The sequence below is a fragment of the Acipenser ruthenus genome, chromosome 11, assembly GCF_902713425.1.
Source record: "Acipenser ruthenus chromosome 11, fAciRut3.2 maternal haplotype, whole genome shotgun sequence".
Taxonomy (NCBI): Eukaryota; Metazoa; Chordata; class Actinopteri; order Acipenseriformes; family Acipenseridae; genus Acipenser; species Acipenser ruthenus.
In genome coordinates this window covers 5,002,277-5,030,001 of record NC_081199.1, presented here as the reverse complement: position 1 = coordinate 5,030,001, position 27,725 = coordinate 5,002,277, and the positions used below count along the sequence as shown (strand labels likewise).

The following is a 27,725-nucleotide window of genomic DNA, read 5'->3' as shown; positions in this document are numbered from 1 at the left end:
TCAATCAAGTTTTACCAAGGCCAGAATTGAACTGCCATGTAGGACCCCTGCACTCCTTCTAAAGATGTCAATGGGATCTGTAATATTCACAAGATTAGAAAGAGCCTTTCTTTCTGGCCTCATTCAGAAAACAGCCCCTCCTACAGCACAGTGTTCCTTATACTGGAGCACAGCTCGGGCTGTGGAGCAGATGAGGGAACAGCGCCCCCTACTGAGCAACCAACAACACTGTCATCAGCCCCAACCTCACTTTGCTTATGAGATTAGACTCTAAAGGGGTATGGGAAGACTAATCATTGTACTGCATCACACTAGGCTGTAGAAACACTGTTGTAGTTCCTGGGAAAATCTGCGGGTCAAAACAAACAAAAAAAAAAAATCTCAACCTCTTGTAGGCCACGTCACATGACATACATTTGCAGACATTGAAGACGATAGGGCTTTTCTCATTTCACTTTAACTCTGTAAGTGTGGAACAGTACTTTGTTACCATTGGGTTGGCAGGTCAAAATCAACAAGCACAGTTTTCACATCATGTATAACATTGTTTCAAAGCAAAAGTCAAACCTGGGGCTGATTCAGACCAACTGAACATTCACACCTTCAACTTTGTTTGCAACCGATACATTAGAAAGACTTGGTGAAAACATTATTCTTTTATTTAACAATCAGAGGTTTATTTTACAGCACTGTACAGTCCATCTTGAGAGTCACAGAACTGTAGATTTCACTGAAAACAAAATTAAAACCAGTCCGTTTTCACACTGTCCACATTCACACAACCATTCAGCAGGGCATTTCAGCAGTTTAAAGCAACAGAGCATTGTGCATTGTTGATATTTATAATAAAGTCATTCTGTCCTGTGGGTTTTAACAGCCAGAGAAGATGTTGAATTTGTTGAGGACTGTCCTGGAGGCCAATGACAGTGAGACCCCAAGCACGCCATTTAAAATCGCCACCAAGCAGGGCTGGGCTCCATTCCTGTTTTTAAATTCCAATTCCATTCGAAAAATCCATTTCCCAATTCCAATTCCAGACCAAAGTGCTGCGATTGGTCATCTGCTTTCATTTAAAGCCAATTTCACTGACTAACAGGGACTTCAATGTACTGGAAGTAATTTGTTGCCACTGTGAGAAGCTCACTTTAACAGAACGCTGCTAATTGCAATTTTGATCAATGATTTCTTGGAACTGATTAAAAGAGAATGAGGATTGGAATTGATTTTAAAAAGGAATTGGAACAGACCCCATTTTTCTACGGCTTGTTTGGAGACAATTGGAGCTGATCTATAGAAGCTTTGGGCAGGCTCCCAGAAGCAGTCCTTGGCACATTCAGAACAGTTCCACATCCATCCGTCCAATCAGAGGTTCTGAATCGCTTTAACAATTCTCAAGAGCACAACATTTACCAAAGCAAACACGCTTCAGATTTACAACAAAACCAAAAAAGTTACTTTGCTGTGCGTTGTGGCGGCCAACTTCTCACATGAACTTGTTGGGCAAGATCCTTTTTCAAAAGGGCCCGTTGTTTACTTACAAGCCAATGAAATGATTCTTTTTTAATTTATTTTTTTTTTTTACATGGAAAACAAACACAAAGACTGGACTGCGTCTACAACTGATCTTCAGTGGTAAATGTGTGGAGCAGAGCAAAGCAAAGGTCATCAGATATTTCACACACATTTGTACAATATGGAGCACATGAATCGTTATATCACCTTATATTCTAAACTTTCATTATTTTGTCAAGTTACAAAACATAAAAAAATATACAAGTATGACCAGAAATAAACATGAAAACCCCAACACACTATGTCACAGCTTAGGTACATGGGTTATTAAAAGTTAAGGCAGCATACAAACCAGGCCAATTAAACTTTAGTAAGTCCTGAACTTCTCAGCCTGTATAAAACAACACAATAAATAGTTACTGCACGTCCGATTGCACTTGTGTAAAACTCTTCGAATCCCAGGCTCGGTACTTGACAAAGCGTTACGAGCGACGGACAGCAATCATTTATGGCTTAGTCACATTGTGGGTGTAAATATATACAAAGATTACATCACCCTGATCAATTATTAATAATCGGCTCAAAGAAAATGTTCAGTCTCGCAAAACGAACACTGTACTTGTAACTATAGCAGCTACTGTTTAGTGGTTGCGATCGAATCAAATGGATATTATTGTTAACTCACTTTACTGTCTTAATCCTGTGTTTGGATCAAATTCAAATATTAGATACAGCAGACACATGTCTGCAGAGACTGAAGTTCCAGGTAAGCACTTTCTTCACAAACAAGGCAGTTTGTAAGGATTATTATTTATATACGTTTTGCCAATAAATGCATGGATCCGATACAATATCTGGCACCACCTAAATAGGTTTTCAGGCTGGGGACACTTCTAGCAGCTTCTGCTAAATGACTGTTTTCATTATTCACTCAATTGTCTTCCAAACCTATATGGAATACTTAACATACAATTATTAACTAGAACTGGATACAAAAATAAAGACATTGGAAGTAAAACGGCTGGCAAACTTACAAATGGAAGTATTATCCTGAACTGATTTCCCACAGTGGAAGAATACACTAAAATGCATCTTCCATTTCTTCACTGCCTACAATCACAATAACCCACAGGGGTGGGGTTAATTCCTGCTTGTCAATTCCATTTCCAATGTCCTTTTAAAATCAATTCCTTCAAAGGAATTGGAACTGATAGCGAGATGTAATCATTGTTGCGAGTGTTCAGCGGCTTTCATTGGAAGCAAGTTTAACTGACCAACAGTGGCTTCAACTGAAGTAATTTGTTGCCACTGTGTGAGAAGCTCATTTTAACAGAACACTGCTAATTTCAATTTGGATCAATGATGTGTTGGAATTGATTAAAAGGGAATTGGAAATGATCCCAACCCTGCTCAATATTGGAAGTGATCAGCGATTGCAGAGTGCCTTCAGAGCCGGTGTATTGCTGCTAACTCCCAGTGTGTTGGGTATTACTGGTTTATTAAAACATGGGGAGAAACCACACCGATGCTTATAACCAAAGCCAATTTCCTCCTTAACTGCTGCTCATTATAAACAGACTGCCGGAACACCGGAATCTGGAATTACTGGGGACATCGGCAACACACTGAATACGTTTAGAAACAAACTGGACCAATATCTTCATTAGAGAAATGACGAGGCACGGTTGGAGCAAGCATAGTTTGTGCAATGCCAGTGTCAAAATGATCAGAGTGCAGCTTTAAAGAAAGAGTTTCTCTTGCTAGCATTTTGAACTACGTGATTGTTAAGCTGCACCACAGTTTATAATGGAAACAAAATCAGGTACAGATGGCAAATTGCTTACTTACCGGAACAATCAGAGACATTTAAATAAAAAAAAATGCAATACAGAACACTTAAATGAATGTAATCTGCCATCTAAGACAGATGTCCAATCCTGTGTGGATTATAAAGTGATATTGCAAACCGTTTGAGATATGCATCAGCTAACATGGCTTTCAGCAGTGTCACCGACACAACTGTACGCTTCCACTTCACAGAACTCAAAACAGAGCAAATCATTGCAGGCTTCTGGCTTGCTCAAGATAGTATTGCAATACTAGATTTTGTTTTAGATCTGCTTCTGCCAATTACCAAGCTACAGAAGAAAAAAAAAAAAAAAACATTACAGAACTTTTCAGTTTTACAAGTAGACTCTTATGGCTAATAGATATACATAGAGTGCTGATAAATGTGTGAGTAAAGTGATCATAGTGCAGTATCCAGAGCAGCTAAACTCAAATCACAAAATAGCAGTGTGTCCTGCATAGCTGTATAGTTTTGTACAAATGACAATGTGCCAAGCATGTTCTGTAATGGTTTTTTTTTTTTTTCCTATGGTGCAATGTTTATGAATCAGGAACATTGTCTTCCTGAAGTAGAAGCCAATCCTTAGGGAAGCAACGAGCCACTGTCTAGCATACTCACGAGATTAAACGTTTCAGCTGCTCATGTGTCACGCCGTGAGGCAAACCGTACTGTCTCTGATTAAAAAACAAACAAGGTCTGAAAAAGAGATACGATGGCTATTTAAAAAAACATCATAATAATAATAATAATAATAATAATAATAATAATACGACGACTTACACCTGAACTGTCCTCCTGATGAACTCTGATGATAGCTTACTTACTCACTCACGTCAAAGATTAGCTGTTTGTTTTTCTCTCATTTGATACAGTATTATAAAAAGCAGTGGGTCTCGTTCTTTTCAGTTCTTTGCGTGGTTCAGTGTCACAAGCTTCAGTCTCGAAGACTCACTCCTCCTTCTTCTGCACGTCGCCTCGGTTTTTCTGAAACTTCTGGTGGACCACTTTGAGAGTCGTGAGGAAGTTCCCCAAAAACAGGATGAGGAAGGCGAGAGCCAGCATGAACACCTGCAAAATCAATAACGTCACGGCAGGCAATCGAGCACACCGTCAAAATGCAAAACCACGTGTGTGTTAACGTGCTGAAGATCACAAACCTACAAGGGCTATCGAAGTGCAGACAGGCTAAACCTCATCTCTCTAAGGTTACTGTAGCACGCTCTACAATACCTCAGCCACTCTGTTCTCAGTAGATTATTTATCATTTCTTTCTCAAGACAGAATGTGTTTCAGGGATGGAAATAAGGCTCCCGCTGCATAGCAGTTTGATCCTGGAATGGGTGAAACTGCTATGCAGTAGGAGTCTTATTTCCATCCCTGTGTTTTAAACAAACGATGGATGTGTTTGTTAGTGTGGAAACACAACAAAGTATTCAGATTGGGTTTACTGCAACTATACTATTAATAAAATACCCTGGTACTCCCTGCAGCACACTGTTAATCACATGACTTGGGTACTCACTTGCCACTCTTTGCATTCTTCATGTCTGGACAATCCAAACAGCTGTATCGCATTATAAAGCTGCCAGAACTTCAAAACAGAAGACAAATGTAAAATTACATGAATTCATAACAGCAACTCATTTAAACATATAGAAAAAAAAAAAAAAAAAAACCTTTACGCTAACTACTGCTATGCATTTCAAAATGATTGGATCACACTTTACAGGATTATAATTATTGGTTTAATATAATCTGTCTGCAGCATGGCTGTCAAAACGGAACAGATAACTAATAAAATTACAGAACTCTTTGGAAATGTTCTCTACTGTACTGAAATACTGCTGGGCAAGGCAATACAATGCAATGGGTAACAGAAGCAAGTGATATCCAACGCAGTACTTACATGCCCAAAGAAAAGGAACGGAAGAAGAAAGGTGAGACCTCTCCACATCCAGGACTGAAACCCCTCTGTAAAAACAAACTAGACACTATTAACATTACCTTTAGACACAAAACAGTTCTGTTTCATTACACAGCACAATGCCAATATCAGGACCTGCACAATGCCAAAAACAAGCATCATGTTCTAGCTAAATTCTATCTCAGCCTTCTCGAAAACCACAGAGGTCTAAAGAAGCTCACCAGCTGGGTGTGCAACATGTTTCAAAAACTTCCTTTTCACAAAAAGGTGTTTTCAAGACATGCCCTGTACAAGCTCAGCCAAATAAGTCACCATGATTCCACTATCTTTGAGAACTTGCACAAAGGAATGTCAGTACCAAGTTTAGATTCAATTCGGATTAAGGGTAGACAAGGGTTGTATAGAGTTTCCAGATGAGGCAAAGTGCAAGAATAGAATGTGATTCTTCAGGGCAATACTTGGGTATGTAATTAATCTGTAACTTAATTTTACTCTTAGAAATGGAGTTTAACCCCAACTTGGCAGGCGAATGTTTGTTCAAGAACATGTAGCAATAAATAAACCCTTTTACGAACCCTGCCTACAGTTTGAAACTTTTGCAGAGTTCTGCTTGATGCGTGAGTGTGCAGTGTTTTACATGTCAAATGCATGGTTACATGACATACCTACTGTGAGGTCCAGGTGGTTTCTTTCCCCTAAAGCCCGTAGCCTGTACAGGCAGCCACTTTGGTAGTAATACTGCAAGAACTGTACAAAACCTGCAAGGAACACATCAGACAATCAGATCAAAGAGGAACCACAGGGGCTTCCTCCATGCTTAATTCCTCTTTTCACTTCACAGATACACCCTGTGTTGCCTTACCCCATTAAGTGCCATTGTCCTCATTTTTAACTGGCATCTACCTGTTATTTTAATTTCCTCTTTAACTATGTTGTTATGATAACTTAGTCTCATTTTTAACCGCAGAAGTGAAGTCTAAATGCAACCGTTAATTCTGCAAATACAGTCATTCGGATGCTTTTATGATGCCTCAATTTAAAATAAGAAACTGAAGCCCAAAGATGATAGTTTCTTGTTGTTTTCCTCCCACAGTGATGATAAAGCTCCATTTCCTCTGTGTTGAGCTTCATAGCTGGCGTGAAATTCCACTGCTGTGATTACGGGCACGTCTAACTGGACTGTCCTCAAAATAGGACGCTGGGAATGTATGTTCTAAATATGCATGTGATTTTACACTGCTAAAAGATTGAAAACTTTTAGAATTGTAGCATATTGATTTAGAATGTATCAAATTATTTCAGATGTGATACTGAATGGGTTAAAGTTAGCGTATTTAAAAAACGACATTCCAAAGCCTTATTTGGAATATACTGATGCAATATTTTCAGAGATACTGGAATTAAATGTATCATCATGCATTAGCAAAAACAAGCCTGAAATGTAGGTAATCAAGATGAAATATAAAGCTGACAATGCTGCATTTAAATTAAGAGTTGTAACAATAAAAAGCTCTGTGTTCATGCACTGCGAGTGGACACAAAGAATGACAGACAGCAGCACAGAACGCAGCACACATGCTCATTATGAAGCTGGTAAAAACGCATCACTTGGTCAGCATGTACGTTTTGCGTCAGTTTAAATCACAATGGGTTAGGAAAGAGACCATAGAACCAAAAGATGGATAAAGGGTGAAAACCAAAATCCAGAACTTACTTTGATAAATAGAAAACGCCAGGAACTGGTTTCGAAACATTTTATATATGAATCCATTCGGCCTTTTAAAAACAAGAACAGAATTGTTTAGAACAAAGGGTGCACTCACAACTGAAAGGGACTACACTGACACTTTGAATGGCATTTCATCAAGCCAATAGCTAAAGGAAGAGCAGTAACACTGAGCAAACCTAACACTGCCCTCTGCATGGAAACATGGATTTATTCAGTTCCAACATCAAGGCTGCTCATTTCAAATACTGCAGTACGATAGAAACACAACACTTTAACATTTTAAAATGAATCAGAAAGTACAGCGATGCAAATCAGTCTCCTTTTGCATAGCAGTTTCCAGATTTTACTACAAGGTTGATTAGCCAGTGTATAGGTGGGTCTTCTTAAACTCACAGTAAAACCAGGAACGGATCCAACTGCTTTGCAATAGGAGTCTTATTTCCATCCCTGAAATAGCTTAGTTTTAAAATTACTACTGTTCCAAAAAAAATACCAATAAATCAAACTTACCATGTTAACATGACCCCAGATAGAAAGGTAGACACATAGTGATGCGAAACCCACCATCCTTTTATTCTGAAGAGAATGGGGACACAACAACAGCTGGGATAAACATGCTTACAAAGGCACAACTTGCCCTCACAACCTTAAAAGTTAAACAACCGCAGATTTGGTGATAAGCTGAAAACAACAGTTTCCAAAACATCTAGCATTAGAAATCAAAAAATTAGGCTCAATTATAACATATATAAAATCAATATGCCTTATGCATTTAGATCTCGCTCCTGAAATACAATAAATGATATACAAATTCAAAACCCTTACCTTGACCCATTACTGATGAGAATACTTTCCCTTATCGTCAGGGTGCAGTAGTACCAAACCAGCATGAAATTAAAGATTTCATCTATCACCCTGGTACAGGAGAAAGGCAAAGTACATTAGAACAGCCCTCTGATACAAGAATGGTTTCTAAGCACGTTTTCAGAAAACAGTATCGAAAATAATAACTTAATGTACTGAAGAATAAGACAAGCGTTTATTTTTGGTTTCAGCTCAGAATTTGTGATTGAGTATTTAAAATGATGGGTTATATACTTCACTTAACACTGTGAACATGTAATTGAACACATTTTAAATACATTAGACTACATCAGTGCCAACACTGCCCTCTGGTGCCTGCCAAAGACGGCACATGTGGATTATAATAGACTACGTTAACTGAATTAAATCGTCTGTTTCTGAACAATGCATTAAGTAAGCGTTTAATACTAAACATTTACGTCTGAGTTTATAATGTGGATCCGGCTACTTGAACAAATAAAAAAGTTAAAGCCCTCCTCTGTCACTGATAGGTTAACACAACGCTATGGGGCTTTCTCATTGGCTCAGGTACCTGCCTCTCAGCTGTTCAAGCTAAGAGTATAATCTTCTGTCTGATTGTCATCATGCTTTATACACACACTCACCAAGAAAGCACAAATAAAACAATCTTACCTGTAATTGAGAAAGAACCGGCAGGTGATAGCTCCGAGTAATAGGATTATTGTCATGTACAGTTTGAACTTCTCATATTCATCTTTATAGGCAAATCTGTTGGAGAAAGATGGGCATAATCAAATATATATACATATATACACACACACATATATATGAATGTCCTGATGCATTTAATCTGTGATCAGTGGATGTGTGTGGTTAGATACAGATCTATACTCTTAAAATAAATGCACTCAAGCATGTGTCCTTCATAAATATCCCACTATCAGGAATATCAGTTACTGCTTTCCTAGAACACTGCATTGAAGATCAGAATCCACTGTCCCCGACACTGAACAGTAAGCAATCTTACACTGCGCAGCTGAATCCATTTAACACACAGTAAAGCCAAAAGTGAATTCACGACAGTCTAAACAGAATTAAGAGAAAAAAAAAAACGCATGTGAAAACTTACTTTGCCTGATTACTGAGTAGAGTTACATTCACATTCCCGAGCACTAGATTTAAGTACAATCTGAAGAAAAGAAAAAGTATCACACAATCAAGTCAATAAAACGCTAAGGGTGGTAATGAAATGCAATCCATATGCAGAACCTCTTTTAAAAGCAGAGGCGCTGCTCGTTTCCTTTCACGGCACATCTTACCCGTTCTTCTTTGGCAAATAGGCCTCCATATCAAAGAAAACATTTTGCCTTTCTTTCATCTGAGTCTGGACACTCTGGATCAACTCCCTTTCTTCAGCAGTGCAGGCCTCTTTCTTACACCTGCAGAGGATTTAAGAACATTACTGCTAATAGCTAAGCTGCCTGCATGATAAAAGGAATTGAATGGATATTTATTTTTTTTTCCAAGTCAATAGGTGGCAACATTACAGTGGGACTTTCATGCCAGCAATAACAGAGATAAAGCAAGGCACTGCCAATTTAAACTTGCTCCCTGATCTGTCTAGCAAATCTAGAAGCAATTCAATTTCAAAATCTCTTTTCTGCTTTAATTTCTAGAGCAGAGCCTTCGCCTCCTGGTTGCTCAGCACCTAATACAGAGTCCTACAAGCAGTGCTTTCTATGCAGACAGAGATGTGCAGAATACAATAACTTTAAACAACAAAACCATTATAGGATGCTCTAACGTCTTGCACCAAGCCTGTAGACAGATCACAGAATGCCTATGACAGGTCACTAAAAACTGAAGTAAAAACAACAGTCAATCCCAGATAACTAGTCAGCTTTACAGCTTACTTATGTCTGGCTGTGCGGTCCAGTGGTTAAAGCAAAGGGCTTGTAACCAGGAGGTCCCCGGTTCAAATCCCACCTCAACCACTGACTCATTGTGTGACCCTGAGCTTAAGTCGCTTAACCTCCTTGTGCTCCGTCTTTCGGGTGAGACTTAATTGTAATTGACTCTGCAGCTGATGCATAGTTCACACACCCTAGTCTCTGTAAGTCGCCTTGGATAAAGGCGTCTGCTAAATAAACAAATAATAATAATTTGGGCACTTGTGTGGCAATTTAAACCATTAAAAGCCATCACAAGTATGCAATAGAGGTAACACTGAACAGCCACCCAAAGGGCATCTCTGCAGCTACCTCCTTAGACTGTAGTTGATCTCTCCCAGGTTCTTCTTGTGTTTGCTAATGGAATTGCTACAGATGGTCTGGAGGTTTGTGAGTTCATCCAGTTTCTGTCTGTACACTTTGTGTGATTCCTGCAAAGGAAAACCACTGCGTTAGAACATTGGCTGGAAAGGTACTTTTTTTTACAAACACTAGCAAAGCATCATTTTGCAGCTGACCCAATACTGGGGAGGCGTTTGTTGTTGAGGGTAACTTTACTAACCATGTGTTACTGAGACCAGAGCATCTGCATGGGCATGGTGAGAAAGTGTCTGAAGACTCACTCACAGCAACTAGAACAAGCCAGTTAAGGCACTGAACCAGATCACCTCTCTTAAACCAGATCAGCATTACCTGATCACAGAAGATCAAATAGAAAGCGAGCCAAGTCGCTGCCGTTGAACTGCAGCACAGAGGAATAAAGAAGCTTCCCATGGTCTGCATGCACGGGCTCTGGCAGGGTTTACAACACCGTCACGACCATGCGTTCGGATGCAGTGCGTGCCAGTTTAACTTGCACTTTGATTTCTTTACCTAGTCTCTACAGCAGTGAAGTCCAACAAGTTTAAAGTGGAACCAAAATACAGGCCTGTGTTCCGTCTTTTACAGGGAAGGGGGCGAAAAAAACAATCACAGATAGGTTGTGGTGTTTTTTAGGTTTTGGTTTCAGCTGCGACAGTATGGTCTTGTACTGATCTGGACAGTGCGATCAATGCCACTAAAGAGTTCTTGATTGGGTGCATGGGTGGTACGATTTGTATGCGTCTCGCCAATAACACCCACAGCGACCGAATATCGCATGAGCACAGCAGCCATCGAAGCAAAGCGAGCACACAAACGGGTGTTCTGAAGGTTTGCAGGGGCAGCATTTGCTGCACAGCCCGCTCTGGAGTAAACAACTGTGTCTTCAACTGTGTTTATTTATGCAAACCTGGCAGCATCACACACGTGACTCAACCACCGTCGTGTGTACATCACTGCACCCGGCTGTGAAGTGCAGCGGTTTGTTAAACTACGGGGGAAACCACAACTGCGCAGAAAACAAACCTTTTCCTAACGGGCTGTCATTCTGCCCTGTAAGTTACAACACTGAAGTGAGAGGAGGCCGTGGTTTACAACTAGTACTCTATATTAGCACACAGAAAGGGCATTCACATTGCCATCAAACTTCAAACCCCCGGCGCACAGTACTGCATGCTGAGCACACGCTTGTCTTTAGGGATATACGTAAAGAATAATGCAATACCAGAAATGGACAGACAGCTCCTTAACTTTCACCTGGCAGTCACTGCAGGTGTACGATCAATGGTTCGTCCATTCGCTTGTTAGTACAGATTTACCTGCAACTGCTGGAATTCCTGCTCAATTTCTTCCCATTCAGCCTGGAACCTCTGCAGTGACATTGTGACAAGCTACCGCGTCGCTCTGCCTTCTCTCTTCACGCACGCCACAGCTCCCCTGCCTTCAGCGCCCCTCTCTCCTGCTCAAAGCGCAGGCGCGTCAGAACACCACACCGGCCACGTCACCTGACGTCATCGCCTCGAACCACGCTACTGCAAGTGGTCTCCGCCCCTTTCTGCTGCTCAGACCAATCGGTAGAGTTTGAAGCCGGTACACTGCCTATGCCCGGACCAATCGGCGGAGATCCAACGCACTCACGTTTAATATGCACGCCAATCAAAGCGCTGCATCTCTACTCTGCTACATGACGGACAAATCCATGACAAATCTAATGAAATATATTGCGGAAGAACGATTGGTTGGACAGTTCGAAGGGGGCGTCGTGAATTATTTATTTATTTATTTATTTATTTATTTATTTATTTATTTATTTATTTATTGCAGCGGTACAGCAATAAGTTGTCAACAACAAGTCTTGTTCTCTAAAACCCCACGGAAACGTAGATACCAGGAAATAACCAAAAGATCTTCAAAAGAAAAAACAAACAAAAAAAAAACGTGTGGACGATGAAAACAATAATCACTCATTTAAACCCATATTTAAAGATAAATAAACAAAGAGAAGCCGTTTTTTCAACACTTAGGCAAAACACCTCTGTTTGTACACATGCTAACAGCTTTTGGTAGTTTGTGCTGCTGTGTAATCTTCAATGACCTGCAATAACCCGCACAGTGTATAACAAAAATACATGCAGTTGCTGAATGTTTCCACTTGATGGCAGTGTGCGTCTGACTTGCTGAAAAATGCCTTATAGCTTTGTTTGAATCAATTCCTTGCGCTTTTGCAGGGCATTAGGTCACGAGCAATGGCTAATGGGCTTTTGTGGAAAGGCCACATCAATCCACTCATCCAGGCTTGAAAACAACACCCTTTTAAAATACTGTTGGCTGCCGTGCCAACATGACCTTGTCTAACTATCACTTTGGTATCCATTGCAGTGCATTCTCCAAATCTAATTAGCGGAGGTTAAGCAATAGTTGGCTAGCAGCACAGGTCCAGGAGTCACGTGGATCACGTGCCAGTTACAGCAGCAGGGTATTCACACAGCAGCGTGTACGACACTGTGCAAACAGCGTCACCATACAAGTAAGGGCAATGCGTTCTGAATGCTGGCATAGGTGCATTGGAACCTTACAGACAACACAGTGTCATTCAAATCCACTTCTTTAATAAAAAAGGATAATCTGCATAAAGATGCGAAATCTGCACAGACAAACCATTTTAAAATAATATGTGTGGGCCCCATACAGTGAAAACAGTCAATGCATGCATGTATGTATGTATGTATGTATGTAAACCGGTCGTGTGCTGTCATCACCCAGTCTCTACTAGGAGAGACCTTAATGTTCAGTTCATCATGCATAACTTGGCCGTTTCTTCTTTTCCTTTTTTGGCAGTTTTTGTCTTGATTCAAATTCTGTTGAGCTCTGGCTGACTGGAACTCAGTGATCCAAAATCCTGCCAGGATTAGATGGTGATTAGCCCTCATCAAAGTTCATCTGACAGTGTTCCATGCACCCCCTCCTTCCCTTCCACACTCATCTCTTACTGTGACTTGCTTTCACTATGCTCTGCTACTTTTTTCTTGGACTTGGTGTAAGGTACACACCAACCTGTCCATTATCTAACTTGAGAAATAGTTTCACTCTGTGTTCCATACTTATTATTATTATTATTATTATTATTTATTTCTTAGCAGACGTCCTTATCCAGGGCGACTTACAATTGTTACAAGATATCACATTATTTTTACATACAATTCCCCATTTATACAGTTGGGTTTTTACTGGAGCAATCTAGGTAAAGTACCTTGCTCAAGGGTACAGCAGCAGTGTCCTTCACCGGGGATTGAACCCACGACCCTCCGGTCAAGAGTCCAGAGCCCTAACCACTACTCCACACTGCTGCCCACTGTACGTATGTTACTATGTCAAGGATTTCCTTAGTCACAAGTGTTTTTACAATCAAATAGAAATTCTATTTCTACATTCTAATGGGTCCCTTATAAAAGTTTACCACAGCAAATTTACAAGGTAATTTATCAGTTTTTCCATGGTTATACCATGCATTTACCATAGTTTGCTATGATTTGCCATGTTTATTTATATGCTTTACCATACCTCTCTGGGCTTTACAATGCTTACCAATGCTTTAGCAGACTGTCACTATGCTTTATTACACTTTGCTATGCTTTTATTATGGTACACTTGAATTGCACTATATTATGCCCATCGTCAGAGGTGAGCGAAACCACCACTTGCTGTGCCAATTTTGTACAGACAGTTTCCGCGTGTCATGAAAAGCTGTTAATTTAATGTAACTCTTACTGACACTGGTCATTTTAGTGGTCATTATTATAACTCGTTTATCGAAGTTGTTTTATTCAAACGTTACGGACTTCAACCAGCGAATTGCATTTTGTCTGTATGTATCATTGTCCATAAAGTTTATTAAAAAACCTGTGCTCTACAGGGGACGTACAAATTCCATCCTTATACCTGCCTTAATGGTAAGAAATTGAATTGATAATATCCATCGCTTTTTAATGTCCTAAAAACTACATTTAGGTGTATGTAAATCTAACAAAAAGTCCCTGTACATGAGATTGCGTTCATACTGAGCTATACCCATCCTCTATTAGATCCAAAATGGCGGTTAGATTCCTCTCTTAGTATGGTGAATGGGTTGCTATGGTTACAGATGTCGCTGTTGCATGCTGTTGTCAGTGTTATGTGTTTGGTCAACGCAACCAGGTTTGCGCTATTATTTTTGTTTTCATCTTTTTGTTATTACCAACGCGAGGAAGCATTAACACAAAACTTTTAACAATTCAAATCACAAGGTACTGTTTTGCATTTAAACAAAGTGTTCGTGTTTGTTTTTAATAATATTATTAACATCCGATATCGACGCCTGGTTGCACGATATCAGATATATCTTCCAAGTCTAATGCTTTTTATTTGCAGTTTTCAGTGGAAAAAATCTCAAGTGAGAAAATACGCATGCACAATATTTACTGTATTTGACTATCCTCAAACGACAATGCTTATCTTTATTTAGTTATACATTGTACGTAAGCAATTTAATAAACCTAATAGTATTAAGTTTGTTTCAAGGTATTTATTTCGGTATTTAACTATGTATTGCATTTTGAGGTTGAGACTTAACCCCTATTTGTTGTAAGTTTGATCCCTAACTGAAGTGACCAGGACTGGAGTTACTCCGTCTCCTTAAACAACAGACGGGGTCGATTGTATTACTCAGCACAGTTTATTTTTAACAATCTAATCGAATTGCTGCCCAGTGATTATACTCATGTATATATTTCATTGCTTGTTCCTGTTTAGAGCTGGGTTACATGAATTCCCAGTGCACACAATAGGCATATTTAAATAATTGCAAGGAAGTTTCTCCTACTCATGTGAAGAATGCTTGCAGGTACATTAATGGGCAGCACGTTTGCTCTGTTGATCCATGCAAGCTATTGACACGTTTTCTTTTTTCTCTGTGCAATGAAGCTGCACCAGTGAGTCATGCCTCACTTGAAGATGCCCAGGAAGCCCCAGCCTCTTTGGAAAGAATGGGACAGAAAGGCACAGAAATGTGGTGTGAGACATACCGTCTATTCAGTCAATGGGGATGAATACACAGGCGAATGGCTGGACAACAAGAAGCATGGTACGTCTGCCAGTAATGTCCAAGCCAGGTCAAACAAAGGAGTATACGTAGCATATCATGTATATGCTGGTTTCGTATTTGAGCCCCATAGAACCAGAGTAGCCAGTCCCACATTGCAAATGATGAGATTCCAGTGTTATCCTGTTGAGAAAGCTACAATGTATTTGATCAGTCTGACTCAGGGCAGTCTCTCTTACTGTGCAATCAGGATTAGAATGTTCTTTCTCCAGCAGTGAGTGTTGCATGTACAATACATGGGTGAGAATTGGAGTGTTTCTCTATGGTGTGCCAAAGACACTGGCAGCGCCAGGGCTGGTGTGGTGCACTGTGCAGCATAAAATTGAAAAACAAAGAATGATCATTTGCCTCATAACACTGCAGACACAAAGATAACATCACTAAGCACCGCAGAGAATTCTAGTTGTGTTTCTGCTCAAATAAACAAGCAGATACCGAAATACTTAAGACTTGAATGTAACTGATGGACCACTTTGAGTGCTACTACCATATCAGTCCACCCCACTGTTGCCAAGCTGAAGTTGAAGGATTGCAGTTTACCGTATGTAAACTGCAACTCATTCCAAATATATATGTGCTTGTCAGTTCAATAACTTTTGTTTTGTTTTCATCAAGGAAAGGGTACACAGGTCTGGAAAAAAAATGGAGCCATTTATGATGGGGACTGGAAATGTGGAAATCGAAGTGGTTTTGGGACCTTCAGCTTACCTGACCCTGTAACTGGGGAGTATGTTAAAGCATATTCAGGAGGATGGAAAGATGACATGAAAGATGTAAGTTTAGGACACAGTCACAGCCACCAGACTACTTTTATTGTGCTTTGAATTGAAACGTCATTTTACTGTGATGTTGCAGTTTCTGTATGGAAGTTTTTTGTTTTTTTTTGGTTGATGTTTGACTGGCTATTGCACTGAAACATCACAGTTGTGCCTAGCAGTATGTTTCTATCAATATGTAAGGGTAATTGTAGTACATGAAACAGATCTGGAGGTTGTGTGCCTGTTCCTGTTAATTAAGATGTATTTGTAATTTATGTCAGCTACAAGAAAATGACTTCAAGCTGAACTGCCTTTGATCCAGTTTTATTTGTGTAGGGGTTTGGAACTTACTTTTACTCTGAGACGGAGTATTATGAAGGAGAGTGGAGCAAAGATAAGAGAAGCGGCTGGGGCAGAATGTATTATGAAGACGGTGGCATATCTGAAGGAGAATGGCTTCATGACAAACTAGATGGTCAGGGAATGTTTAGACTGGGTAAGGCTGTTTTATAATTGCGTTTCTAATTTGACCATTCTTGCACAGTAAAACGATTTATTTCTTGTGGTAGGCAGTATTCATTATACTGTTGGTGTAGACATTTCATTACTTGCGATTACAGTGGTTTAATCAATTAAACGTATTTACGTTTTAGAGTTAAACGGAACACCTGCTGGTGTTTTCCCTCCAGGAGCGATTTATGGACTCCCCCCTCATTAACTTTACTAAAGACAATAAAAACACAGTGAAATAACAAGTTTAGAAATGTCTCCCATAGATACCGCCAATGTTCCCTTGAGAAGCTTGTTCTTCCAAGCATAAAAAATATATTTGAAAATGGAAAAACAAAACCCAGAACATAACAGCATGATTGCCAACGGAAATGTACGTATTGTCTTTTGAAAAGCCAATGAGAACAGGTATGAAGGCTCTTGGAAGAATGGGATGAAACATGGCCCTGGGAAGTTTGTCTACCTGGACAAGGGTCAGCTGTATGAAGCAGTGTGGGTAGAGAACATCACAAAGTGTGGAAAAATGAGCGACTTTGGAAGAGAAGGGGCTCCAGCAGCTCCAGTTTATCCAATCCCAAAGGTATGGACAGTATTTTCATAGTACACAGATAGTTAATGTGCTTACAAATTATAGTGAGAAGTATATTTAATAAACTCCATTTCAATAACCAGTCAGTTAAATAACTGCTGTACGATTGAAATAAAGACATTTATAGTTCAAGGCACTGTACCATCACTTGGTTTCAGTTTTTTATTCAACAGTGATTGCTCCCGGATGGGTGGTTTTACTGTTTGGCAAGTATTCCTAGTTGCTTCAGTTCATTAACTAGTCAAGCAAAATTAATATTTAAACCATAAACAGCAGTACCACCACAACTGCTTATTTCCCTCACTGTTTACACACGCACGCTTTGCAAATACATCACAGTCTGTATAAAAATACTGTACGTAACAAGGAAAGTTTTCTTGAAAAACAAAGCTATTCAAATTGTTGTTATCTTGATTCTAATTTAGCACAAGACGTGTAGAGTCACCTGTTGGAGTCATGAAGGAAGTCTTTTCTGTAGATTGCCAAGGGGGTTGAATGAGCCACTTACCTTCCAGAGCAGAAATTAGATCAAAAAGGAAAATAAAACTACATCAGACACAAAATATTCTCTGAGAACATAAAAACAATGACATCAGACGGGGACCTCCAGTAACCTCAAGGGTGACAGCGCATTCTTGTCGTGTTTATTCACTTCATCTGTTCTCATCAAGAGAATGCCTGGTCTCGCCCTTTTTTTTTTAAGTTTTAAAAACAGGAAACAGAAAGAACTTTCCATCAGTTTTGGAAAGAAGACGATCATCTACGCATGTTATTTGAACATTAGCAGAGAATTGTGTCCTTGAGTTTCTTATGCTTTGCCTTTTCATCTAATCAACACAATGTAGTACACTGGTAGGTTAAGATAAATTACTTCTTGTTTTAATCGAGGAAGCCAAGGAGCAGCACTATTATTATTTTCTAAACACAAAGAAAGAGGGTTCTTTTTTAGAAACGGAAAACAAACATACCACATACAATTGAAATGAATTACGTACTTAATTTGGATCTGTTTTCCCCATGGCGAGTTCAAGGGAGTCCTGATTGATGTGTTTTTAAGCCAGATAACTTCAATAGATCACACACCCCAGCAAAAATGATTGCAGTGAAACCAGCTTACAGCAACATCAAAAAGTGGCCTTTATAGGTTATTAAATAATTCAGACACATTTATTTTTATGCTTTTTCTTTAGAGGTTTTTTGTTGCTTAACTGGATTCACTTCTTTTCTTCCAAAGATACACCTGTTAGACCCTGAAGCTGTTTTAAAGGACGCTCGAGCGACGCTTCCCATTGAGGAGGACTGATTCTTTATTTTTTTTTAACCAACTCAGCAGACCTACCTTTGCTAGAGAAGGCAACTTAAAAATGCACACCTGCAGCCTGTTCATATTGCATCTTGCTTCCCTTCCAGTAAACATGGTAACAAAAAGTAGGGTCATGCATTACACAGTGTACTGTTCCTTATTCTTAACTATGTTGTAGTGTCAGCAGGACTATTGTGGTATGATGTAAATACATACTCTGGAAAATATTCTTCGTGCAGCTTTAACCACATGTTCAACCCTTGCAGTAATTAGCACATTTCCCTCCCTCAAGACAAACTTTTTCAAACCTTGTTCAGCCACATTTTCTACTGGGATTTATATCATAGGGTGTGGTTTGTGTTATAATGTATTTGCTCAACATTTACAAAACTGTCTGGATTAAATGAGCCTTTAAAGATGTGCAACCTATTGAACCACAGAACTGGTTATAAGAGTTATGGCTGTGCCTCCTATTTTTCCTAACGTCATTCTCAGAAGGATGGCTCCACCTAAACAAAACTAACACAGCAACAAAAAAAGATATGTATGTACAATACCAGACCTAAAAGCATCTTCAAAACCATGCTGTGTGGTCCAGTGGTTAAAGAAAAGGGCTTGTAACCAGGAGGTCCCCAGTTCAAATCCCACCTCAGCCACTGACTCATTGTGTGACCCTGAGCAAGTCACTTAACCTCCTTGTGCTCCGTCTTTCTGGTGAGATGTAGTTGTAAGTGACTCTGCAGCTGATGCACAGTTAACACACCCTAGCCTCTGTAAGTCGCCTTGGATAAAGGTGTCTGCTAAATAAACAAATAATAACCCCAGCGAGGAATAATTGTTAAAATGCATGTACTAGAATAGTGAGGGTTTATCTGCGACAGTAGCAGAAACTTGAATAAAAACAGACTTGCAAGTCATACATTTAAATATCAGCCTTCTTATGCTGGTTTCCTTTTGGCAAGTTATCAATAATTTAATGATGCAGTTGCAAGTTACATCACACTCATACTTTACACTTTTTTTTTGGTTAGAAAACATTTAAGACTACCCAAAATGTATTACAATTGTCAACATTTCTGTTTTGTAAGAAAAGTGAGATTAAAACCTGGACAGCCACCCAGTCTACTTTCACAGGCACATGTTTAAATGAACATCATGTTTTAAACATCAAATAAACCTCAGCCGAATGCTCAACATAACATATTCCATACTGGAGTAAAAAGCTCTGAAAACAATATTGTACAGATTCAAACAATCCAAACGTTATGAAAATGCATGCAGTAATCACAATTGTTTTTGTTCTTGCTGATTTCAAAAGATACAAAACTCAATAATTCAAAATCAACTGAAAACAGCCGCAAACAAAAAAAAATACAGTAAACGTTTTCTTTTATTCTATCAAATAAAATTGGATTCATTTATTTTATATAAACAGAAGAGCCTGTCCATGCATGAAGAACAATTCTTATTAGATGAAAGTCTTCACAATGGCTCATAAACAATTACAGCATTTAAGTGTTGTTTTTTTTATGGATAATGACTGCTGGGAGACTGCATTGGCACATCCTCTGTTTGACCTCTGTGGTCAAGCTGATTCTGGAGTCTTGCGAAATTTGAAAGTTCCTCCAGTTCCTGGAACTGCCTGTCTGTTTTGTGACTGACAAGTGATCTGTAAAAATGCACTGCGAACACAATAAAAACTAATCCAAACGGCACCATGATGGTAGTGGAGGCAATAGCGGCTGCTTCCCCGGGGGTGATTTTACTACTGGTGCTGTTGGAAGAGAGGTCGACTGGGTGCTTCTTAACTGGGAGAAACTTGACCCAGCACAGCAGAACCACTTCAGCTAGGAACAGCAAGGTTCCGATGACGGTGGAGAAGGCCCATGCCAGCTCGATATGCATGTGCATGCGCTCGTGGGGAGACTCCTTCACAGAGTTCAGGTTGTGCACATTGCTGACGGCCTCGATGTTTGGAAGAATGCAGGTGCTGATCATGAGAGCGAAGAGGTGTACTGCGACCAGCACTGTGGTGCAAGCACTGAAGGCAATCAGCAGGCCAGGGGGGTAGTCATGGGTCGGTTCAAGTTGAACTTCTACCATAGCCACCTACAGATTAAAAGAAAAAGACAACTTGTAAAATTATTAATAATAAACCACACACATGTGGGTATATGTTTTCAGCAAATGCAAATAATCGTGTGCACCAGTGAATATATAAAAACTGGAAACACCAGAGATGGGTACCCCCTTACTCTCCCGTTATATTCACATTTTTTCTGTGCATTAAGAGAGCATTCTATGATGTTACAGCCATAATGTATTATATGTAAATCCCACAGGCTGGGCATCTCAATATCCCCCCAGATTATGAAACACTCAATAACTAAAGAAAGTCCTTAGCAAGTTTCATCAGAATCTGTCTAGTTCACTACATACAGATCTCCGGCAGGGCACACAAACGCTGGCATTATGATTGACATAGTCCTGTCAGTGTTTATTCTGCTGGGTTCTCAATTTGAATTAAATCAGAATCTTACTGTTAGGCTTTATGCTGGAAGACTTTAGCAGTAGTAGAAGTGTTTCTGTTTCATAGGAGACTGGCAGTCCTACATTTGGCTAATTACGGATGCAACAAAGTGGGACTTATTGACAAAGCGGTGCGTACTAGACATAACTAAAAAACAAAACTGATAGACAAACTGAAAAAGTTTTTTCCAAGATAAACTGGAAAGTCAGCATAAAATGCCACTGTGCTTGACAGTTCCTGAATATTGTATATACATGCCCCAGTAGCAGTGCTACCTGTATACAGCACTATTATTTCTGCTACTGTAGATTATGTCAAATCCATCGCATTTCTTTATTTTAAATTATGACATTTTTATGCAACTGTTTTGTCTTCACAGTGAAACCAAGAATCCAGATCTATTTAGTTTACCAGCTGAATTTGAAAAAAAAAACAGGCGCCTACTGTTGCTGGCACTGTATTGTGACGTTTCGCTGGTTTACTGGTTGTACATTGTGAAAAATAGTCTAGATCTGCCGTACCGGACAAAGCAAATGCCTAAACAACAGTCCTTTATAAATAATACTTTGCTGCAGGAAGCTATTTGCTCATTTTTCGTCACTCGTGATGTTAAGCTGATAGAAAACAAGATTCCAGGAAGCAGCGATATCGAGTGCAGTTGCAAGTTGAAACCAGTCCTCACATATTTGCAAACCCAGGCAGAGTATGTGAGGTTTAGTATTCATATCAGCCACCATTTCCTTCAGGGGGTTTACAATTACCATTTCTGGATGTAACAAATGAACAGAGTTATATTTGAGTTGAACTGTTAAACTGAGGTCACTTTGGGACCCACCGCTGATGGTATAATTGGCAGATTAAAATCGCAGGAAATTATCATTTTCTCATGTTTCGGCTGAAAAGAAGCATGAAATATGAAGAAAATGATGCCATTAACATGCAGTTCTGTTCCAGCAGAAGAATAGTATTTGGTGTATAAACACGAGAAAGGGGTGCATGCCAAGAGATTTTACAGATGAATGTTTGGCAATACTATTTAATTGTTACACAAATACGCCACACACACACACACAGCCTGTCACACTCAAGGGAAAGCGTAGTGATGATTAAACTGGCATGCATTTTTTTATTTATTTACAAAATGTACTGTAATTGTGCAGCCCTCTGTTCCAATTTTATAATGAAAAAATTATTCAACCTTGCACAGTGATGGATAACCCGTCTAATTTCAAAAAAAGCATGTAATTGGAAACTAATGAGAAGGAGATTATTTGTAAGTTAAGATTTATTGCTAAATTTAGTTTAAAAGAAAGTTTGTAAAGACCTCATGTAAACCATGCTAGCCAAGCCCTAACAATAACAATGCTGCCGATATGCTAAATGAATAACAAGAATATATATAACATAGTCTAGTGTTGCAGAGGAGTAAGAATGCCTAGAATGTGCCAATGGAATGTGCAAACTGAACTATAAAACCAGACACCAGTGTATTTACTGATTTTTCATCATATCCCAGCATAGTCTGTGCTGTCATCAGAACCTACTGTACTTACACTCTGGTGTTATTTATTCTAGATTTAACAGTGTCTGTTGTTTATAATTAAAGTCAACTTGGCTGTTAGTAAAGAGAGTGCAGATCCTTTGTCCCTCAGGCTTTTAATTCTATTATTTATGATTACTTTATAAATTCACGTTGTGGGTTTGTGAATCTGTTTGGTCTCAACCACTAGATCGATATTGCAATTATTTTTTAAATTCATCCCACCCTAGCCAATGAAGGTTAATTAGGGCAAGACTTCTTGGGGAGCTCTTCTGAAGTTGGATGCAGAAAAGACATCACAATAGCCTGGATTCCGATGCCCTTCTGCAAATGATGCCACTTTTGCTCAAGGTATAGCAATAAAACATGCATGTGTAGCATTTCCAGATGTGGCCAGGGACACACATCTGCTGCAGGGGATGAAAAGAGCAGGAGGCAGCTTCAGTGTTGGACACCCAGGTGGGAATCTAACCATGTATCAGCAGAATACAAACACATCATCAGGGACAAACAGAACAACATGTTCTTGATTACTTTTTGGTTCTGTGTTATGTTTTTGCTTTCTGGGCTATTAGAGCTTGACAAAATAGAGCTTTTTACAGCTTCCTACAGACAGTAGCAGGAAGCCAAACTACATAACAGTAGTAAACCGTCTCCCAGGAGTTACGCTGTAGTGTAAAACTGACCGTTTACTGCATGTGGGACACTGTCACTTTAAGGCAGATAACAGGCACACTGCTGCATTACTGCAACTGCAGGGAAAATACACAGGAAGGTAGACCTACGTGTTTAATACAACAACATCCCTGTGAGCTTAAAAGATGCACAGGGGAGTAGATTAAACCCCAGTTATAATTTTGGCATTTTACAATTCTGTCGCTAAACATCAAATAAACAGACAAGACATCCTCAGCACTGGTGCAAAGATTTCAACAGAACCGATGCCTTTGAGTCTTGTTAGTGCAAGAGCTTCTCTAATAGCAATCAAGTATGCAGGAGATACGACTGTGTGCACTAGGGACTACATCTGCAGGGTTATTTTTTTGAAGATGGTGTTTTGAAAGGGCGATGTGCAAAATGCAGAAAGATACTGAAGGATTCCAAGGAGATCACAGATCTCGGGTCTCATAGGGTTTCATGCGGATTTCATTATGTGTGAAAGTACAGCGAGTTCCCCTCTGAAATAGCAAGCTGCACAGCCCATCCTTTACAATATTAAAATAAAAAGCTGAAACTTGGTAGCTGAACTGCAGTGATTTTAGAACAGGTGCCTTTGCACTTCACCGCCACCAAAATGTGAAAAATCAAAAGCCAATAAATATCTGGAGCTTGACTACAGCTCTGCATGCTGCTTGCAACCGTTCTGTACGGCTCCATTCGAATTATCTTCATTCTGCACAATGTTCCTGTTTCCACTCGTGAGCCTATGTGGCAGCTGTCAGGGTTTCTCAATTTGCACATGCAAAGTTTCATCAAATGTTGGCAGCTGGATCCCTGCATTGTTAAACAGTAACCATTTGAAACACATTTACAGTAAGTTCAATAGCTTAACAAATGTCTATAAACTGGGTCAAATTAAGGTGAACAATGGGGTTACATATTCTGAAGAGATCTAGGCAGCTTTTGCAGGTGATTTGCTGATCTATACAGAACCATTTTTTCATAATTGACAGTCACAACATATAGCTAATAAATTTGCAAGAACACCATAGGACTTGCAGTATATACCCAGTCTGTTAAATTACATCTCCACTATATGGCAGACCCCAGAGATAATTTCATTCAAGCAAAACATCTAGCAAAGACTATACCCCATAATTTAGAATCCAGGCAATTACACCAACCAAGGTTTTATGACGTTCTGGTTGAAATAACTTTTTGCAAAGGTCGGACCAAAGGCATTATAAACTACTAGCACATTTACAGTATGTTATGTGACACGACATAAATAAATAAACAGTGCATAGTCCAATGCATTAGACAATTGGTTTCATTGTTTCGTCTTTCACACAATCCTACACTTAAAACACGTAAAGCTCATTTTAAATACAGCAGAATTTAGCATTGTGCGTTTACCTTCAGGGACGGTATTGCTACATATTTGTGAATCACGAAAGCTCTCGCCTGTCACTTTAAAAGTGTAACTCACCCTACTAGTCACCCAGGACTCCTGTCCCAAAATATTAGTCTCCACTACTCACCATTGCGAAACCCGAGAGAAGAGCTGACGTCCTGCTTGAAGCTTTGAGCTTGGCTCTGCTCAAATAGAGCTTCCTCCAGGACAGAGTCTGCAACGAGTGCTCGTCAAGACTCATTAAGCGTGGTGGGGAGAGAGGGCTGCTGCTGCTACTGCTCGCTTCAACAAGATCCACTCCGATTATAAACAGATCTTCCCTTTGGAAGAGCTGGCTGGATCGCGCTGCCGATCCGGACTCATGAGCCTGTGCAATGCAAAATCCTGGACCGACGACAACACAGCCGCTAGTCCCGCGCCAACGAGCTTGCAACGGTATGCAGTGTGTGCTTCAGTCGGAACTTCTCGCTGTCTTTCAAACACCCCCTTTACGCAGGAAACTGCACCCTGTGATACCCACAAGCCTATGCGATGCATCGGTAACAGTACACCCCGCCTTGTGCGAGATTGTCACCTCATCATGATTTCACACTCTGAACTTGGTGGTGTTTGGGGTGTGTGCTCGCTAGTGAATAGGAGATATCATTGGCTGTTACAGCAAAGCGTCTTCAACAAGCCTCAGAAATAGATTTGCATATGCCCCTCCTCTAATATCATAGACGGCATCTGCTTTTCTGCAAGATCGACCTGTCTAAAGGTAAAAATAACTAATGAGAAAATGTATCCCTTTAATAATGAAATGGGATAATAAACAACAGATACTGAGGTCGTTATTGTATTATCACGTGGACCTTTGATTTACTATATTGGTTAATATAATCAACGTCGAAGAGGCCATTCACAAGAGGCAGAATCATGCTTGTGTGAGCTCTAAAATTATTTCGTCTGTTCCAGGGGGTCGATCTAAATACCGCCACCGTTTAGATGTCGCATTAAGACCAAACCTCTAATTTTGCATATACACTGTAGCAGCTCCCACGCTGTTACGGATCTCATATTTAAACTGGTGGTGTAGAGTGAGCAGACTCCATCACGTGTTGAACGCCAGTCTCGAGCCCAAGTTCGGTGGCTACCAACCAACAGGTTTATTGAGAGAATCACAATGCAAGCTGCCCAAACCAGGATAAGAGCCGTGTTTACTGTCACCGGAGCTGAAGCCCATTTCTTAACGCTGTTTGTCTGTTTGCGGCTCTACGACTCGGAAGTAAGACTGACCCACATACATACATACATGTCGTTAGTTACAATGCATTACCCCGATCACCTGCTTCTCGCAAACAGGATGCTACAGTGCCACATTGCACCAGCACTGTTGCACACCACAGTACCGCGATATATCAAAAGCAGTGCTACATTCACACGCAACAATACGTTTGACAATACACTTTTTTCATCTGCCAGCACGCGCTTTAAAAAATACAACCTTGTGAATTAATCTCCCCTCCCTTAAAAAAAAAAACAAAAACACAAAACGACCACCATTTCCTTCTCATTCAGCTCTGCAATGACACTCTGCATGCGGCCGGTGAAAAATGTGCCTTAGACATGTTGGAATGCCCGGCAAAATCCATCCATCCATCCCCTGCTTGCTTTTGAGAGGCGTGTGAGTGTAATGGGATTTCAGAAAGCCACATACATACATACATACATACACACATACATACATACATACATACATACTAGTACATCGGACCGGTCAACATATTATAAATCAGCTGCAGCGCGTGCGTGCATGCTTATTGCAGACTCGTGACCACCTCATTAAAAAAAAAATGAAAAAAAAAATGCAAGGCGTCATTTTTTATTGAAATTGAGTCTGAACACCAAGAAAAATGACTATCGCGCTGTTTGGAACTTTGTTTCAAAAGAACGTGGGGGTGTTGCATCGCGCCTGAAGTTCTGAATAAGATGACGCATGACGTTCTCAGCAATGTTTTGATTCTCTCGATCGTGACGTCACCGGCAATACTATACAAAAATGGTTCCTACTTAGTTTGGCATCGGAAGGCAAAGTGTTTTCAAACTTTAAATGGTACAGTTTCGACAAAATGAAGGGCTAAATTGGTAAAACTGGCGAAAGCTCCAAAAAAATGGAGGCGCATGCAGAATCTGGACGCAGACTGGTGTGTAGTTTTACCCTATCGTTTTACAGCCTGAATAGAAAGCTACTGCGAGGAAAAAAGAAATCTATTTAGAAGCCTTTTGGTATCGGAAACATTATTTTCAATGTGTGATATGTTTTTTTAAAAACGAAGACCGGAAGGAGTATTTGTTGCACAACGATACGGATATTTATCAGCCATTTCAGAGGATGTGTGTAGGGCATTTTTGCAATGTTATACAGTATTTAAGTAGCATCTGCCGCGGCACTTCTTTATTTGAATGGTGAAATGCATCCCTCATTTTAAACTGGAGCTGCAGATACAGCCTTGTTGTTGATGCGCTCCAGTTAGGTCTGTGGGGTCGTTCTAGCCTCAGCTGTTGGACGTAAATAATGAGTCGGAAAACATTTATACCACCGATGAATCGTTGCATGCTTTTTTATTCAGGCTTATTAATGGGCCTAGGGTCATGTTCAGTAAAACACCTTTTTTATTACTCTGGTTTTGGTTAATTAATTACATTAACAGAATAATTTGAGCTTCCAGCACGAGAGTGTTTAAATTATCCTGGAGCTGTTTGTTCGTCTATGTTTTACGTAATAGCGCCCTACTTTTTCTATAAAACAATGTTATTGTGTTATTATTAAACACGAATCTGTACTCTCATTAATAACTATGGAATATACACGAATTATGCAGACGATAAATGCAATTGCACTGCAATAACAGTTCAAGGAGGTACTACCGCCTGTGTTTACGGATCCTTTGTGTGAAACGGAAACCAAGTTTTAAGTTAATAAGTGAAATTATTATTGTTGTTGTTGTGTGTCTGTGTGTGTGTTGTGTGTGTGTTTTTTTTTTAATATATAAACTATTACCGTATACATGGTTGTGTTTATCCCACATAGTCTACTTTAAGTTATACGATTCTGAAACTGTATATTAAATAAAAAAAATAAGTAAACTTTTCGCTT

At 39.7% G+C, this 27,725-nt stretch overlaps 4 protein-coding genes across 8 annotated transcripts in view; 2 read left to right on the top strand and 2 right to left on the bottom strand.

The window, feature by feature from the left end:
- Positions 1-637: 637 nt before the first annotated feature.
- LOC117426469 (transmembrane protein 120B-like) lies at positions 638-11,619 on the bottom strand. The gene is made up of 12 exons (XM_034044057.3): positions 11,468-11,619; positions 10,101-10,219; positions 9,159-9,278; positions 8,969-9,028; positions 8,512-8,607; positions 7,840-7,929; positions 7,525-7,590; positions 7,000-7,061; positions 5,951-6,043; positions 5,268-5,332; positions 4,884-4,952; positions 638-4,429 (listed from the first exon to the last, which is right to left on the bottom strand). Exons 1-12 carry the CDS (start codon positions 11,528-11,530, stop codon positions 4,310-4,312), a joined length of 1,023 nt encoding a protein of 340 aa, XP_033899948.1. The 5' UTR covers positions 11,531-11,619; the 3' UTR covers positions 638-4,309.
- A 2,684-nt stretch (positions 11,620-14,303) lies between these two features.
- On the top strand, positions 14,304-19,754 carry LOC117973275 (MORN repeat-containing protein 3-like). Of its 2 annotated transcripts, none has more exons than XM_034925009.2 (6): positions 14,304-14,431; positions 15,108-15,267; positions 15,901-16,058; positions 16,380-16,539; positions 16,949-17,133; positions 18,377-19,754. In XM_034925009.2, exons 2-6 carry the CDS (start codon positions 15,123-15,125, stop codon positions 18,443-18,445), a joined length of 717 nt encoding a protein of 238 aa, XP_034780900.2. In that variant the 5' UTR covers positions 14,304-14,431; positions 15,108-15,122; the 3' UTR covers positions 18,446-19,754. The 2 variants fall into 2 exon arrangements, with proteins under 2 accessions (XP_034780900.2, XP_058888997.1); XM_059033014.1 differs by lacking the exon at positions 14,304-14,431 and adding an exon at positions 14,444-14,577.
- Positions 19,393-25,190, bottom strand: LOC117427736 (calcium release-activated calcium channel protein 1-like). The gene is made up of 2 exons (XM_034045983.3): positions 24,717-25,190; positions 19,393-20,554 (listed from the first exon to the last, which is right to left on the bottom strand). Exons 1-2 carry the CDS (start codon positions 24,828-24,830, stop codon positions 19,973-19,975), a joined length of 696 nt encoding a protein of 231 aa, XP_033901874.1. The 5' UTR covers positions 24,831-25,190; the 3' UTR covers positions 19,393-19,972.
- Positions 25,191-26,489: 1,299 nt separating this feature from the next.
- LOC117426610 (lysine-specific demethylase 2B-like) overlaps positions 26,490-27,725 on the top strand; it is a 43,428-nt gene continuing 42,192 nt past the window's right edge. For 3 of the 4 annotated variants that reach the window (XM_059033010.1, XM_059033011.1, XM_059033009.1), the window contains exon 1: positions 26,492-26,772. In XM_059033010.1, the coding sequence (XP_058888993.1) occupies positions 26,740-26,772 (33 nt within the window). In that variant the 5' untranslated portion in view covers positions 26,492-26,739. Of the gene's footprint in view, positions 26,773-27,725 lie in introns of all 4 variants that reach the window. The other variant, XM_059033013.1, reaches the window with a different exon arrangement.

Excerpts from the sequence above, each read along its gene's own strand:
- LOC117426469 (XM_034044057.3), bottom strand. The coding sequence starts at position 11,530 with ATGTCACTGCAGAGGTTCCAGGCTGAATGGGAAGAAATTGAGCAGGAA. Across the intron at positions 7,930-8,511 it reads CGGTTCTTTCTCAATTACAG|GGTGATAGATGAAATCTTTA; the intron begins GTAAGATTGTTT and ends CTCCTGTACCAG. Across the intron at positions 7,591-7,839 it reads CTCATCAGTAATGGGTCAAG|AATAAAAGGATGGTGGGTTT; the intron begins GTAAGGGTTTTG and ends CATTCTCTTCAG.
- LOC117973275 (XM_034925009.2), top strand. The coding sequence starts at position 15,123 with ATGCCTCACTTGAAGATGCCCAGGAAGCCCCAGCCTCTTTGGAAAGAA. Across the intron at positions 15,268-15,900 it reads GCTGGACAACAAGAAGCATG|GAAAGGGTACACAGGTCTGG; the intron begins GTACGTCTGCCA and ends GTTTTCATCAAG. Across the intron at positions 17,134-18,376 it reads CAGTTTATCCAATCCCAAAG|ATACACCTGTTAGACCCTGA; the intron begins GTATGGACAGTA and ends TTTCTTCCAAAG.
- LOC117427736 (XM_034045983.3), bottom strand. The coding sequence starts at position 24,830 with ATGAGTCTTGACGAGCACTCGTTGCAGACTCTGTCCTGGAGGAAGCTC. Across the intron at positions 20,555-24,716 it reads TTCTCTCGGGTTTCGCAATG|GTGGCTATGGTAGAAGTTCA; the intron begins GTGAGTAGTGGA and ends TTTAATCTGTAG.